This window comes from Bos indicus, chromosome 13, assembly GCF_029378745.1.
Source record: "Bos indicus isolate NIAB-ARS_2022 breed Sahiwal x Tharparkar chromosome 13, NIAB-ARS_B.indTharparkar_mat_pri_1.0, whole genome shotgun sequence".
Taxonomy (NCBI): Eukaryota; Metazoa; Chordata; class Mammalia; order Artiodactyla; family Bovidae; genus Bos; species Bos indicus.
The window spans coordinates 27,896,253-27,912,764 of record NC_091772.1 but is presented as its reverse complement, the minus strand read 5'-3'; the positions used below and the strand labels follow the sequence as shown (position 1 = coordinate 27,912,764).

At 39.2% G+C, this 16,512-nt stretch overlaps 1 protein-coding gene across 6 annotated transcripts in view; it reads right to left on the bottom strand.

The window, feature by feature from the left end:
• MCM10 (minichromosome maintenance 10 replication initiation factor) overlaps positions 1 to 16,512 on the bottom strand; it is a 37,901-nt gene that overhangs the window by 12,009 nt on the left and 9,380 nt on the right. For all 6 annotated transcript variants that reach the window (XM_019973055.2, XM_070800840.1, XM_019973056.2 and 3 more), the window contains exons 6-17: positions 16,287 to 16,458; positions 14,094 to 14,259; positions 12,210 to 12,377; positions 10,723 to 10,839; positions 8,305 to 8,504; positions 6,687 to 6,787; positions 5,976 to 6,086; positions 5,771 to 5,888; positions 3,758 to 3,986; positions 3,078 to 3,219; positions 2,007 to 2,125; positions 649 to 762 (exon numbers count right to left, since the gene is read on the bottom strand). In XM_019973055.2, the coding sequence (XP_019828614.2) occupies positions 649 to 762; positions 2,007 to 2,125; positions 3,078 to 3,219; positions 3,758 to 3,986; positions 5,771 to 5,888; positions 5,976 to 6,086; positions 6,687 to 6,787; positions 8,305 to 8,504; positions 10,723 to 10,839; positions 12,210 to 12,377; positions 14,094 to 14,259; positions 16,287 to 16,458 (1,757 nt within the window). The remainder of the gene's footprint in view (positions 1 to 648; positions 763 to 2,006; positions 2,126 to 3,077; positions 3,220 to 3,757; positions 3,987 to 5,770; positions 5,889 to 5,975; positions 6,087 to 6,686; positions 6,788 to 8,304; positions 8,505 to 10,722; positions 10,840 to 12,209; positions 12,378 to 14,093; positions 14,260 to 16,286; positions 16,459 to 16,512) is intronic.

Below are 16,512 nucleotides of genomic sequence, written 5' to 3'. Positions count from 1 at the left end.
GTAATACCAGGAAACATGTACAGAAAGAACTTTTCCAGGGGACATTTACATTAGGCCCTGAGGAGAAGGGAACAAAAGTGGTTGATCACATCTGATGCCAAGGCAAGTTTTTCAATTAAGGGCCCAAGGGACTGGAAACTAAGGGTTGAGGACATGTTAAAACTTGAGAAGGGTGGCTTCCCTGGTAGCTCAGTGGTAAAGAATCTACCTGCAAGAGACGTGTACAATCCCTGGGCCAGAAAGATCCCACATGCCACAGAGCCACTAAGTCCATGCGCCACAACTATTGAGGCTGTGCTCTAGAGCCCACAAGCTGCAATGACTGAATCCCGTGCTCCCTAGGGCCTGTGTTCTGCAACAAGAGAAGCCATTGTAATGTGAAGCCAAAACTGTAACTAGAGAGCAGTGCTCCCAATGGCTGCAACTACAGAAAAGCCCACACAGCAACGAAGACCCAGCACAGCCAAAAACAAACCAAAAAAACTTGAAGAGGAGAGATAACACTGGGGTCCTGCCTAATTAAATGACCCTAAACCCAGGCAGGACTCCGGTCACAAAACATGGCCCCACACCCCACTGAGTCTCCACACCCTGCAAGGTCACAGAGCCCACAGATAGGCCATAGGAAGAGCCATCTCCTGCACTCACCGTCTTGCATGTCACGACTCGACATTTTACTTCCCGGGTGTTTCTCATCTTTTCTTCCATTTGTTCTTTTTTCACCAGAGGCTCAAAATAGCGTTCCTGCAGCTCAGCCTCGGCCTGGAGTGACATGACACCCAGGAGTCCTTAAACCAAATCTGATACAGACTCAGGCAGTTGTTTAATAATAATCAAATCAGACCTGAAGAAACAAGCTAACTATATGAATGTATGGCTCAGTGAACTGCAATCCAAAAGATGCTAAGTAGAAATACGCCCTTAATGGACAAATAGAAGGCATGAAAGCATTTGGTGATGTGTAAGACACTAAATACAAATTTAAACTATTGACGTGATTAGCAGTGTCATGAGCTCAAGTGTGCCCCAGAAGGGAAATGTTTCCATTGTTTCAACACAGACTAGTTTATGGGAGGTGCTGGATGACTCCTCAGTGATGGCATCCCATCTGTTTGATTCTATTCTCCAGACCAAGCACTTGGAAGGAGCAACCCCTGCTTGTCTGGAACAATGTGTAGAAGATATGAGGGCAGAGAGCTATTCATGACAGAATGTGGTCACGGTTCAAGTCAGCACAGCTGAACAAGGCATAAAGTGCCAGGGAACTTGGCTCTATGGTCTCTCAGGGTTTGCTTGACCTCCTCTCTTGTCTCGAGTCCAGTAGAAAAGTATTTAATTGTCTCCTTAGGCCTTTATTAACCAAAAGAAAGGTAGATCATTTGGCATGCTGGCACTAAATAAGGGACATTTAAAAAATCTGCTGTAATACTTTTTTTGTTATCTCAGTGACCACTACCCCTGCTGCTGACAGGGACCACAAGCGCTACACCTTTTGCAGTGCACGGAACAGTACCTCATACACCAAAGGATTGTTCTGAATGTTCTATAGGGCATCCATGTTGATGGAAAACCTATTATAACTTTTGAACCTAATAGCTTTATTTATATACAACCCTACGACATTTGTGCATGGTTTTAATATACACTGACTGTTCCTAAGGTGCAACCGGACAAGTCCTATGGTTATGGAGAGACAGCTGTGCCTTGATGTCTTGTACAACACAGTAACTTGATATTTTTATACAATATAAAGTTATTATAAAACATGGACTGAAACACTTTAATATCAAAGTCAATTTAAATAATGTTGAATGATACTCTTCAAAGCAACAAAGGCAAAGCTAAAATCTATTAGCAATATTCCTGTTCTTCAAAATAAATTCAAACAAACCAACATACAATTAATGTTTCAGCTGAGGTTACAGGAACAAATTCTGAGTCCCATAACAAAGCACCCGAGTCAGAGGATAGCTCTGTTACCTGTGACATTCTGGGCTCTTTCTTACCTCTTTTAAGATCCCCGTGTGCCTCGATTTTGCTTTTAGAATTGTCTGAAATTCCTCAGATTCCAGGTAGGCAAGTTGCTCTCTCCTTTTTTTCTTGGCAGGCTCCAATTCATCCTCAGCTAGAGCAGAATGAAAAAGTGTGAGCTGTCACAGAGGAACTGCAGAGTCAGTGTGCCTCACCAACTCAGCTTCCCCCAGCTCTGTTCCCCGCCATAAGACCCTTCAACTGAATTTACCTCCCCTGGTACCAACAAAGGGAGGCTCTTAGAAGAAGTGAACTGAGAAGTACAAACTAGAATGGAGGAAGGGGATGGAGGTTTAATCACTAAATTAGAATCTCTTTTTCACCTTAAAATAAGGGCCAATTATGAAAAGAGGTAACAACAACAAAACTCCTATCTACAAATTGAGGTTAAAGTGACAATTGTCAGCTTCAGTTTTAAAAATTAAAATAGGGCAATTTAAAACAAGGTCTGCTCCTTTAAAACAAAGTAAATCTTTATACTAACATATAGGTGCAAAGATCCAATGAGTAATCTCAAGATTTTAAATTGTACATAATTTCATTTTAATTCAACATGATTATAAAAAACAATCAGTTCCAGCTGCAGAAATTCTACTTAGGTACTCTCCATAGAGGAAAAGTGGAAACAAAATAATGACTTTTGATGTCGAGGGCTTCCCTGATAGCTCAGTTGGTAAAGAATCTGCCTGCAAGGCGGGAGACCCCGATCCGATTCCTGGGTTGGAAAGATCCGCTGAAGGAATAGGCTACCCACTCCAGTACTGGGCTTCCCTTGTGGCTCAGCTGGTAAAGAATCTGCCTGCAATGCGGGAGACGTGGGTTTGATCCCTGGGTTGGGAAGATCTCCTAAAGAAGGGAAAGGCTACCCACTCCAGTATTCTGGCCTGGAGAATTTCATGGACTGTATAGTCCATGGGGGCGCAGAGTCGGACACGACTGAGCAACTTTCACTTTCAGTCTTTCAGCCTTCAGGCTGATTATGTTTTGGAACATTTCCTCTATAAGTAGTGTCTCTTTCCCACTGGACAGCTTCCCATTTGGAGTACCTTGAGGAGAAAATGTGCTGTTCTTTTCTACACGTTCCTTCACTTCCAGGACATCCTGGGGTTCCTTTAGCTTCTTAATGCTATTTGGGTCTGTTTTTGTAAGAATCCGGCCTTTTGACCTTAATTTGGTTATAGCAGCTAACTAGGAAAACAGAAAAGAGAGGGAGATAAAAATCTAAACGATAAGATAGGCATCTGTAGCTCTGTATCCCTTTCCAATGAATTAACCAGTGAATTCTGGCAGTTCTCAATCACACATTAGTAAAATATATCTTCATTTTACTTAGCGTTATTAACACAATCATTAAAACTTCAAAGAAGGGAAAACAGGTCTCTAAGTTAGCAAACCAAATCTCAGTTTATTTTTTAACTTCAAATAGTCTGTAAGCTTTTAGATCCACAAAAGAACCACATAAACATTTTAGAAGTTTGTTTCTTTCATGTTATCTCCTGCAGCCTGACAAGAAACAATGTGGAAACAGTGGCTAATTTTCTTGAATTAAATTAATGGCATTGTTGATACCAATTATCATTTAAAATTCCTTTGACTCTAATTATCATGATCAATAAATAGGTATGAGGTAAGTGTCTTTTCTGGTTACGGGTATATTAAGTTTGAAGCACCAGCTATGTCTCACAGAATACAAATCCAAGTGGTGAAGAAAACAGATGCCAGTTACCTTTTTGGCTTCTGCTAAGGCATTCAGTTTTGGTCTTGGTGGTGGTGACTCATCAAAAAAGAGGACATCATCTCCTTCTGAGATGCCTCTTCCAAGCTTGGGCATCTGCGTGGTTGGGGTTCCTTTCATCTTGGGGAATTCAGCCCCCATTGGTGGAGATCGACAAGGGGGCTGCTGAGAAGAGGATGGCACAGCTGGGCTCTTGATTTCACTGGAGCTTTGCAGAAAGCTTTATAAAGAAAAAGGCAGTCACAAACTACGCACACAAGCACAAAACACACAGACTGGGAGATTGCAGGCAGGCCACCAGCTGATAAGTAGTCGTTAATAAAATAATTTTCCATCCTTGGTTATTCAGATTAGCGCACAGTAAAAACAAAAGTAACCTCACTAATTCTTCAGTTAACTGATTTTTCACTGAATAAATGCTAATTGTTTCACCAATTTAGAACTGATTACTAATTTTATCAATTGGCTTTCTAGTGGGGTCGGTATATGGAGCATCTTCAGCCCTGAAGGTTTGCTGTGCCCTCTGGTTAGCTGAGATGCTTCAGGAACTCACTGAATCTGTGTATTTTGTCTATTCTACTAGGATGAGGTAACACACACGATACATTTGGAAGTCGTAGAAGAAGGGTGCTGTTAATATAATTCACACTGATTATTTTATATATGGGCTTTTTTTTAGTTTTAAGATGATATTTTATTTTTCTACTATAGTTGTTTTACAATATTGTGTTAATTTTTGCTGTATAATATACCTCCTCCTTCTTGAATCTCCTATTCCTTCATATGTGGCTTCAAGGGCTATGTAAAAACAACAAAGGTCAGAAATCACTTGTCCAAACCTCTCATTGTTGAGATGAAGAAACTGAGGCCCAAGACCCCACTGCCCATTAAGTGACAGGCTGAGGACTAGTACCAGGTAATCCTGAGCCAGTCTTCTTTTCACTACCATATTATCCCCACTTCTGTAAGTTTCAGGCTGAGTCTGCAAACAGCCTACCAGATGCTGCCCAAAGATAAGTTATGTTTGGCCAGGAAAACTTTGAAAAACTTTAAACCGTAATGCCTTTAAACTGACAGGTACTTTCCACTCCCCACAAGGTCCACATATGTCCATATACATTCATGTCATCTGTAGGCCCCTGATGAATACTGCTATAGATAGTCTACCAGGACCTCAAACTAACCCACCTGAGGCCAAATCTGTTCCCCTATTTTTCCAAAGCATCTCTTCCTGACTTGTAATAGACTTTTCCCCTCCATGGAACCACATTAAGAGCCCAGGTCTGGGACAGCAATGGTTCAACACTGGAGTAGAACAGGTAGGTATGAGTTTAAACTTGGCTCCACCATCTACTAGCTCTCTGGTCTTCAGTTACATTAGTCACAAAACAAGGATAATAACACTTCACAGATTATGGTAAGGACCAATGTGACGTTGTGTACAGTGTAAAGCATGGTGGTCAGTGTACACTGGGTGCCTGTAGACAGTAGCTTTTACTACCATTCAAATAACTTCCGTTCAAGAGTCTTTGATTCATTTTCCACACCCATTTTCACTTGATTTTGCCTCTCAAATGACTCTCCATTTCGGTGTCTCAATTTTATCACTGACCTGAACAAATGCAGAAGCCATGCACTGGCTCAAGACTATAATTAAAAAACCTAACTGGCAAAACTGAGAAACAGGTGGCAAACTGGCCACAGTCTACTTTCCTTTTTCACAAAACTGTCTTTGTATGTCATTACTTTCTCTTTTCTATAGCGACATTAATTACTACAGCCTGTAGTATCTGGTCTCAGGATTCACTAGCATCAGTCAGAAATACTTACCTTTAAATGCTTTATAACTTTAAAAGTTATGTTAAAATTATTCTTAAAAAACTTTCAAAGTTGAAAAGGTGGCCAACCACCTCAAATCCAGTCATTTCTGAAATCTACTAGGACAGCCCCAGAATTCACGAGATGAGCAATCTAAACAGGGAATATTAAACCTGTGACTCCTACCGTTTCTGTATTTCTTCTGACTTCTTTTTCCGCATCTCTAACATATGCTGCTTCTGTTGCTTCAAGAGGGCTGATGCTGAGATAGACTGGAAAGCAGGTTTCAGGCTCCCCACGATCCCTAAAACACAAACCACAGGCTGAGGAAGTTCTGAGAGGGGGCAGGGTCTCAGGTGTGGACACTTGAGCAGGTGCAGGCTGACTCTACCTGATGACTTGGCTTTGGCTAAATGATGTTTCAGGTTTCTGGCTCCAGATGTAGGCAAGTCCATCAATTCCCTGAATTCCTCAGAACAAGACAAGCTCTTCTGGGGTATTCCTGAAATATACATCAGATTTAGACGATTCAAAATTCAGTCTATTTTCTGTCATGTGTCTTATTCCTTTTTAAACTCTGCTTTCATAATTTTTTCATTTGTAAAATGAAGTAGATGGAATATCAAGAGAAAAGAGAATCCTTAACCTCTAATATCAGACCAGTAGGACTGCAAAGGTAAGACAAATATCTCACTTTGAAAAATGATTAAAACACTATTATCTGAGGGGTCATTTCACACACTATTTCTGGATTATGCACTATGGGAGAGGGTCCATGCTAGACTTTGACTGCTGTTATAAACAGAGCCCCAAGGACAGAGTGGAGGTGGAATTCTCGGACCTGTTTTAGTTAAAGACAGGAAGCTGACAATACTGATTCTAGTGCCAGACACTAAGAGTTAGACCCAGATAAATCAAGACGTTTTAAAAACCTAAGACACAGCTAATACCAATATGCTGTTGCTTAAGATGCTGCCAACGAAGCTTGGGTCTCATAGTTCAGGTGACTTCACTCAGGATAATTTAGAGTTAGGAACTAACTGTTTTCAATCCTGAAGACTACAAATTTAAGATGGAGAAAGAAACAAAGAAACAAAGTTACCTAGTTTTTGTTGAGTTTCCTGAAGAATCAAGTCTGTGCCCTTAACCACCAGGTTACTCAGAGTGGTTTGAATCTTCTTTTTAGGAGCAACAGCAGCTGCACTGAAAAGGAAAATGAAAGCCACTTAAAGTCAATGCTCTATGAGGTAAAGAAGGCAGAAAAGTAGTAGTTACAAAATGTCAATGTTTCTCAAAGCTCCTTTTAAGTAGACTGTAGTTAATACCATGGTCCTACCCGTAACTGGTGTGTGCATTATGTCACAGACCTAAGACAGGCAACCTACAAACTTGCTTGAAGGCCATTCTGGAAAAGTAAATTGGCAAAAGAAATAAAAATATGCCAATACTTTGATCAGGACTAGGACTTATCAAGAAGTCTAGGATTTACGTTAAGATCTATGCAAAAATTTAGGATATTAATGGAAGGTTTGTATTGATAAAAGTTAGAAATACTATAAATGTTTATCCATAGGGAATTATTTAAATTATCAGAGCCATGTAAAAGAATACTATGTAGCCACCAAAAATAATGCTGTTAAGTGAATATTCCACAAAGAAAAATTCATTATTTTTATGGGAAAGAAGAACATTGCAAATTATAGGCATACTATGATCTCATTTTATACTCTTAAAAATTTATACTTATGGGAAATGTCCCCTCCAAACCATATTTACCAAAACTAACAGTTATGTAGATGGTGGGATTATAGATGGTTTTTATTGTTTCCTTTTGGCTAAATTGTACATATGTTTTAAAAAAAATAATGTTACGTGCATTGCATTTTGCAATTTGCTAAAATACAGACATTATTTTAAATCTTAAAAATGTTCTTGATATTACAAAATAGACAGGAGGTGAGAGTCCTCTAGCCCAATGTCTCTTGGATTGAGGACAAAATCTGTTTTATTCTTGGACCAACTGTAGCTCCCTTGAGCCAAATCCCTGCCTCAAATGTATTTTATAGAGTCAGGTGACAGGCGATCAATCACCTACTCAGGGACTCTAGGGAGAGGCTGAGATTCCCCAGGAATGCCAGCTTCAGCAGTACCCCCCTCCCCTGTGAGGTTTCTCTGCATATTCATTCACTAAATTCTCTGTGGGTTCCCTGAGATCTACAAACTCACACTCACAGTCACGATGGAAATGATTTCAAGGATGTCAACATTATGATGAACACTTTCAGTGGCCAATCAGTCCTGACAAAGTTGGACTATTCACATTTGAAGCCAAAGAGGAAGTGTGGGCTCCCTGTTAAAGACCAGGATAGCCCGACTCAGTTTCTCCTCCTTCTAAGTGTTTTCCTCTCTTTTCAGGAATGAAGTAACCTTGTTTTAGGTCTCTTCTCCTCTGCTACATTGTTTTAGGCAGCTTGTTATAAAAGATAAAACCTGTACAAACCTTCTAGGACTGGGACAAAAATGTACAACCACTGGGTTTACTTTTTGTTTTTTCCTTTTTGGCCACACAGCACAGCATGCAGAACTTCCCCAATCAGGGATGCAACTCACGCCCTCTGCAGTGGAAGCATGGAGTCCTAACCACTGAACCACCAGAGAAGTCCTGGGTTTACTCTTAAATGAAGACCCCAGCCCTCAAAGAAGCTCTGAGAATGTCTTACATTGAGGCTGCATATGAGGCTGAAGAAATGCCTCCGTAGTAAAAACCATCCTGACACAGCCGTTCTCTCAGGCTGATGCCTTTGCGAGCAAACTTCTTTGGAATGCGGCCTCCAGAGAAGGTGGACTGCAAGTCAGCTCGCCTGGCGCTAAGCCTCTTGTACTGGGCCTGGATGTGATACTGACAGTATTCACAGTCGTTCTGTGAAGAGAAAGAGCAGCTGTATCAACATTAGGGCAACAGGCCGGGGACAATGTTAATGGACACAACTCCTTTCTCCCAGCCTCACAGAGAGCTAGTCTGTGGGCAAAACCCTCTCGGCTAACTTCTGAGATCATTCTCTATCCACAGCTAAGAAGCAACTTAGAAGTTCATCCTCTAGGTAATGGGGTGGAGTAGGGGTGATAAATTGGAAGATGGGGATTCATACACACAAACTATTATATATAAAATACATAACTAATAAGGACCTACTCTATAGTACAGGGAACTCTATTCAGGACTCTGTAATGGCCTATATGGGAAAGGAACCTAAGAAAGAGCAGGTATAAGTATATATATAACTAATTCACTTTGTTGTATACCTGAAACGAACACAACATTATAAATCAACTATACTCATTAGAAATTAAGAAAAAAAAAGTTAAGGGGACTGAACTCTGAACACACTATTCAGGTACAAGAAAAAGTGGTACTTTTCACTGCCTTCGTCCTCCTTCTACAGTGGAAATAAAGTTAGTTTCTAGGGTGAATCTTGAAAATGTTATGCCAAATAAAAGAAGTCAGACACAAAGGTCCCATGTTGTATGATTCCTTTTATGGCATATATCCACAGAGACAGAAAACAGATTACAGGTCATCAGGGAAATGGTTACTTATTTGCTAGGGGGTGTTTTTTAATGGCGCGATGAAAAGATTTTGAAACCTGAAGCTGGTGGTTACACAATAAAGTGAATACACTAAATATTACTGACGTAAATGGTTAACTGTACATAATGTGAATTTTACCTCAACAGAAGTTACAAAATAAAACAAAATCAATTTCCTTTCTGTTTCTCTGGTTGACTCTCAGACAAATGCTACCCTTACAGTGAAAGGAGCAAAGAGAAACTATGAAGTATTGTCGAACTGGGTGAAACTTAACAGATGCTGACAGTGGAGGTTTAATGGTCCAGCTCTTGTGATCTGACAGGTGCACTTCCTCTGAGACCTCTTTCCAACTGTCTCCTTCCTCCCTGTTTCCTGCTCACTAGTTCATCTGTTAGACAGCAATGAGAGAAATAAAAAGAGATGAAACCAGAACCTATTATCCAGTCCTTTCAAAGAGCTCTAAGAAGTACTACTTCACATGCACTTGGATGGTTGTAATCAAAGTCAGACAGTAACAAAGTGTTAGAGAAACCAGAACCCTCACATACTGCTAGGGAGATTGTAAAAGCCACCTGGGAAACCAGTTTGGTGGTTCCTCAAAAACCTAAATACAGATCCAGCAATTCCGCTCCAGGTTTATAGTTGAGGCAACTGAAATGGACTTCCACATAAAAACCTGTATATGCATGTTGACAGCACCATTATCTGTAACAGTCAGATATGGAAACCACCTAAGTGTCTATCAACCAATGGATAAACTGAGTGTAGTCTATCCATACCATGGAGTGTTATTCAAATACCAAAAGGAATGAAGTGCTGATAAAAGGCTTTGTAGCATGAGCATAGCACAGATGAATCTTAAAAACATTATTCTAAGTCCAAAGAAGCTAGATACAAAAGGCTGTACATTATACAATTCCACTGTATGAAACGTCTAGAATAGGCAAATCTATAGACAGAAAGTAGATGAGTAGTTGCCAGGACTGGAGGAGAAGGGGAATGGAGAATTACTGTTAGTGGGTATGGGTTTTTAGAAGGGGACTGAAAATGTTCTGAAATTACCTGGTGGAGATGATTTCACAACCCTGTGAATACATTAAAAATCACTAGATTGTGCACTTCAAAACTGAATGGTCTGGTATGTGCATTCTATCTCAGTACAATGTTTATTTACTTTTCAAAAAAGAGAGTCCTAATAAAAGGTAGAATACAGCTATGTACTGGCTAAAACAAGGTTGCAGTGTATTTCATCATTAGTGTTTGATCTTCAGCACTAGAAAGAATTGAGGGCAAATTAAAATTCTGTCTTTCTTAAAGTTCCCAATCAGCTGGTAATAAAAGATCAGTTTCCTAAGAGGTTAAATCCTTCCCCCGCCCTCAGCTTTTTAAACTGGCCATTATTAACCACACATTTTACTTTCTCACTTTGAAGCTTCCTATTATGTAGGAAACTCAGTTCCAAATAGGTCATTACAGGTAAAGTGCCTAAAATTTATTCCTATTAGTTTCTTTCTTTAGCAAAAACCACCCCAACAAAGCTTAAACCTACCAAATTCACAATCTGTGTACATGGTTCTCCATTCTTTTTCTTTGCTTTACAGGTTCCCAGGTCAAGAGCTTCCCCCATAATTAAGATCTTTTGAGGATGATCAATAGATAAGCACATCTGTAGAAAAAGAGGTAGTGGGAATTAAAAGCAAACAAAGGTATGGCCCCTCACCAGCAAGAATGGATATAATAACGGTTGGCACGAGTTAGGCTTTTTATCCTTTTCATCAGTGCCCTGGGATTTGAAGCCAGTGCCCTGTAAAACAGTTGTAGAAATGGGAGAGAGAGAAGACATTTAGTTCTCTGTTCCCTCCTGCATCTTTACTATCAGAATCCTAACGCTCAGCCTTGAGTGATAGAGCAGGTTCCCTGTTTTCCCAGCATTCTTTGCAGCTAGTGATTGTCATGTAACTCCACTCTGGCCAATGAGACTGAAGTAGGATTCTGCAGGGAAGGTAGCCAGGAAAGCTTCTGCTTTTCTATAAAAGCAGAGTGAAGAGGCTGGCTGACTTCCTGGCTTCAGTGGAGATGTGATGGCTAGGGTTTCAAAGCCATCTTGTGACCAAGAGGGAAATCTGAGAGACTCATGGACACCAGCTCTGGCATTAGGGCATTACGACTTGATGGACGTGGGTTTGGTTGAACTTCAGGAGTTGGTGATGGACAGGGAGGCCTGGCGTGCTGCAATTCATGGGGTTGCAGAGTCAGACACGACTGAGCAACTACACTGAACTGAACTGACACTGCCTATGTCTGGATTTTTTACTATCCAAGAAAAACAAAAACTTCAGCGTCTACCATTACAAAGAACTATAGCGCAGCTTTTTTGTTACTTGTGGCCAAACACCTTCCAAACCAATAAATGAAGATTTGTTGCTATTCTCTTGTGAAAGCAATGAATGCAACAACTTTGTCTCTTACTCCTCCTGATATAATGTGTCTATAACAGAAGCAGTAGCCTCTTGTTGACTCCTGTGGAGAAACTGTTAGTGTTCACAATGTACCTAGGTTTGCAGTTTACTAGAGAATCAGTAGGTAGTAACCCAAATTCTAATGCTGCTTAAGACAGTGAAAAGTCACTTTAAAAACCAAAATTCCTAAGTTGCAGCTATGATTGTACTAACAAACGGAACAAACCCTCCTCAACTATAAACCCTTCCTTCCTGATGCTATCAAGGATATTCATAGGAGATGGAAGGGAACCTGAGCCCAAGAACTGAAAAATAAATTCCAGGAAGCTTGGAATGAATTTGAAAAAATATAATGAAATAAGTTCTCATAAAATATTCTAGCGTAGTCTGAAATTCAGAATACTGGCAGGTAAGAAATGAACGACAAACAAAAAGCCAGTAAAATGGAGTCAAAATAATACAAAAGCTCGACTTATTACCTGGAGGTAGACCAGCATAAAGGTTTTTGATAGAACTCAGCCAAGTTGTAAAGACCACAAAAAAAAACCCAAACAAACCCATGGAAACAGAGTCTTACCTCCTCTGAACCATCCTTGGGCTTCATGGGGTTTGCATTGAGCAGCCCTATGACAGAACCCTGCTCTGTCTTCCAGAGTTCTTTGTGAACCTCTCCAAACAAGAACAGTGACACACATCGCGTCAGGTCACGAAGATCATTCAGTCGCCAGATGCTAAATGTTTTCCCCTGGAGCAAATCATTTATGCTTATCTTTAATAAATCTTGAACAATGGGTTACAAAGTCTTCATTTACAGTTCAAGTGTTCTACTGTGGAAAATATCTAAGCATGACCCAGTCTGAATAGATTAGCATCAGAATGTCTGTTAATTATAAATTAATCCTTTCTCAAGGCTTTGGTATGCTTCTTCTCATTTTAGAAATGAAGGTGAAGAAAGGCAAGCCTCAGAAAGAAATAGCTTTCTTGTTAACTTGTTAACTTTGTTTCTTTCTGTTATTAGCAGACACTAACTACTATATAAAATATTTAGACAATAAAGACTAGTACTGTAAAGCATAGGGAACTATATTCAATATCCTGTAATAAACCATAATGGAAAAGAACATGAAACATATCTACATATGTATAACAATCACTTTGCTGTACACCTAAAACACAACATTGTAAATCAACTATACTTCAAGAAAAAATTTACTGATATATATTTAATAAATATTATTTATCATTATGTTAATATTAATAAGGAAGTTTCAGTTCAATGCTTCTAAATCTTTCTTTAGCTTAGAAGAAAAACAGCATCATTTAAAGAAAACTGGTTGTATTTAACTCTAAAATTTTGGAAATACTATCACATACCAAGAAACTCAAAATGCTAGCCATATATAATATGAACAACTTCCATGTTTATAGATTTTTTAAAAAAAGCAGTTCACACAATACTGAATCAAGCTATTTCACAGAGGCAGCCCAGAGTGGGTATGGCTACAGGTTGTAGTGAATTATTGCCTAAACTCCAGTATTATAATTATTCTTCCCAGGATTTATACAACGCCATTCTTAGAGAAGTTCAGATAAATTTCACACCTATTATTTCAATGTCATTATAGCCAGTGGTGATGCAATTATGAACTTAATCAAATGAAAACCAGACTTGTTCACATTTACTGAAACAGACCAGATGTAGAGCAGGACTCAGAATCTGAAACTCAACTCCTGGTGTCAGAGCTCATAAAAAAATTTAAGGTTGAACAAGATCAAAACTGGAGAATGAAATTAGTTTTGAACAAGATAATCTGCAGTATTTTAGAGACAGCCTTTCAGGTAATCAAAAGACAATTCCTTCAATTTACAGATAAGAAAATGGATGTCCTTAAAGAAAGAGTAAGGGCCACCTAATACCAGAAGGCTCCTGATAAATGGAGAATGAGGCTTAGAATTCAGCTTTTCTGACTTAGCCACAGAATAATTTTTGTTATTCCTCAGTCAACTGTGATTTTAAAATTTATCAGACCTCTTGTAATATTTGTCAAATGAAATGTACCATCCTGTACTGGCACAGGTCAGCAATATCAGGACTTCAGTGACTGACATCTTACATCTAATAAGGCTCTTCAAATGATCTTTGAGGACGTACTCCCCTTCCACAAGGGGGATTACTCAGAGCCGTAGGGCATCCACAGGCATCACCAAACAACAAGTAAAATGAGTAAGAATGATGTGGACAATAAAAAGCTCAAGAAACCTATCCAACCAGACCTTCTTTAAGTACGGCCTTCCTTACATATCTCCCCCTCTGGTACAAACCAGGTGATGGTGTGGCAATTTAAGAACTTACTAGCAATGACTACAAAATGAAACACTGATGGGCTCTAGGTAACAAATCAAGAACGTGAGTCTCCACTGCCAATCTGTGATGAAACAGCTGATTAATAAAATAGCTTACACTGTTAGAACTCTGTGGAGTGATTTTCTTCAATATAACCCCAAACGTCACCCAGTCTATTTCTTCCAGCTTCTCACTTGCCATCTTTTCCTTGAGCTGAGACAGTCTGATAAGTTTTCGGCCGATCATTTTCTTGTTCATTTCTGTGGAGGATACTCGAGGCTTTCTGGGTCAAGACACCAGTGATTTGTAGATTATTACTCTAACAGATAACCGGGCACTATAGCAAATTCGTTAGAAGAGATATTATGGAGAGAAATCTCTAAAGCACCTGTTCTCAGGGAGGCTTAGTATAAAGCCCATATTTTTTCAGTAGGTAAAACTTACCTGGTTGTTCCGTGGTTAAAACTTTGTGCTTTCACTGCAGGAGGCACGAGTTCCACCCTTATTGGGGAACTAAGATCCCCATGCTATACAGCATGGCCTTCTCCCCAAAAGGAGATAATTTTAAAGATCAGGTTTGCTTTTCCACGGATATAGAACTGGGACTTATGTAGAAAGTAAAGACCACAAATAATTTAAGTTCTTATGAATTCTAATATAATATACAAAATCATGAATTGCTTAGGTAAATTAAGATATTTCAATTCCATCAATTCTGTGAGAATTTCATAAGTTCTACTATTTCTAATTAGATTTTTCAAAAGCCAACATTTTCACATAATAAAAAGAACTGACTCGAGCTTCAATTAATATACTCTCGTTTCTAATGACTGGTTAAAACTCATAAAATTTGCAAATTGTTTTTCTCTAGTTGAATATTAAAATCTGTTTCATGTTGGATCATATAACATATTCTAGGACAAGAGAAAGCAGTCAGGAGAAAACAAGCTTTTTGACTCTTTCAGAAGTTTTCTAGAATAGAAACTCCAAGGGCTAACTCAACAATAAAGAATATTCAGGAGGGAAACACTGACATAAGTGGAGAAATCCTTTCCTTGTTTGATTTCTGAGTTAACAGGTTACTATAAAGCTACAATCCTACAGAGCATCTTCAGATTCTGAGGTTCAGGTAGAACAATCATAAGAAAGACTCAAACAACTCTGCAACCCCCTAAATTTGTAGGCCCCACAGAAGCTTTGGCTGACTAGTTTCAACTTCGTCTACTTCCATTCAGTTCAAATGTATAGCAATACTCGCATCAGCAACATCTTTATTATCTCTAGGGTGTTTCCACTGGGAAAGGCAGTATTATCTCAGAAGGGCCACATTTACCTTGAAAAAGAAGCCTGAAGTTCCGTCAGTGAGTTTTTACTATATTCCATTCCTCGGATTCTGTCTTAAATGTAATTAAAATATTGATCCGCCCCAATTTTGAAGAGTATGGAGTTATTATAATAAAGTTCTACTGCATGTCAGCAGTCACTTGTTCTCCCCTTAGTCAATAACATATAATTTAAAAGCTTAGCAGTTTTAGTTTAGGCTGACAAGGTTCAGGTGTTCTAGAAGGGTTGCACTTGGCTACTCAGACAGTACTAAAGGCAATCTGGTTTCAGAGTAAGGATGTTGTAGAGACATGAAGCCCAAGGGCTTCAAGAGCAGTAATAACAAAGGTGCAAAGCAGTAGACACAGAAGACTTAGAAGTCCAGGTTTTTCCCTGAACTGACCCTGGGATGTATTTCTATTTTTATTTTTTTCAAATTGGAGGATAATTGTTTTATAATGTTGTGTTAGTTTCTGCTGTACAATGTGAATCAGCTGTAAGTGTATATACATCCTCTCTTGAGCCTCTCTCCCACTTCCCATTTGTATTTTGCCTGAATATCTTAATTTCTCCACATAATAATACAAAAGAGCACAGTTATTTCTATTAACATTAATTATAGAAAGATACTACTATCCTAGTTAAACTGTATATTCCTTTACAAGAATACTATTTAAGAATAGTCTCTACCATTGTTCCTACTAGTTTCTGGTTAAATACAGTACTTATTATTTATTGATTTCATTTTAAAGAACATATATTTTTTATCCTCTACACAAACAGGAGAAAACTTTCCTTATTCATATGTAAATACACTGAGTCAAACTCAGTGCCAAAGGCCTAGTATGGTCAAGTACAAGAGCTATACGTCTCATGTGACTCAGCGGTACAAACACACTAATTCTGGAAGGCTCAGTCCCTAGGAAGAAGAGGCATCTTGTGGGGCCTACAAGCAGAGTGAAAGAGAGTGCTGTCACAATTACTGACCTGAGCCTCAGACCGGAGAAGGCTTCCACGGAGACTTCCTGAGCCATCTCCCCAGAGCTCCTGGGTGTCCCTGCACTCTGATCCCTAGTCACCCCACCAGGCTTGTTCCCAGGAGTTGTTCGGAGTGGTTGGGAGGGTACACTTGTCATCTTCAAAGGTGAGCATTGGGGCTCTAGAAAATATAAAAACCACACTGATAATTAAACATTATTAGAATTGTTTCTTT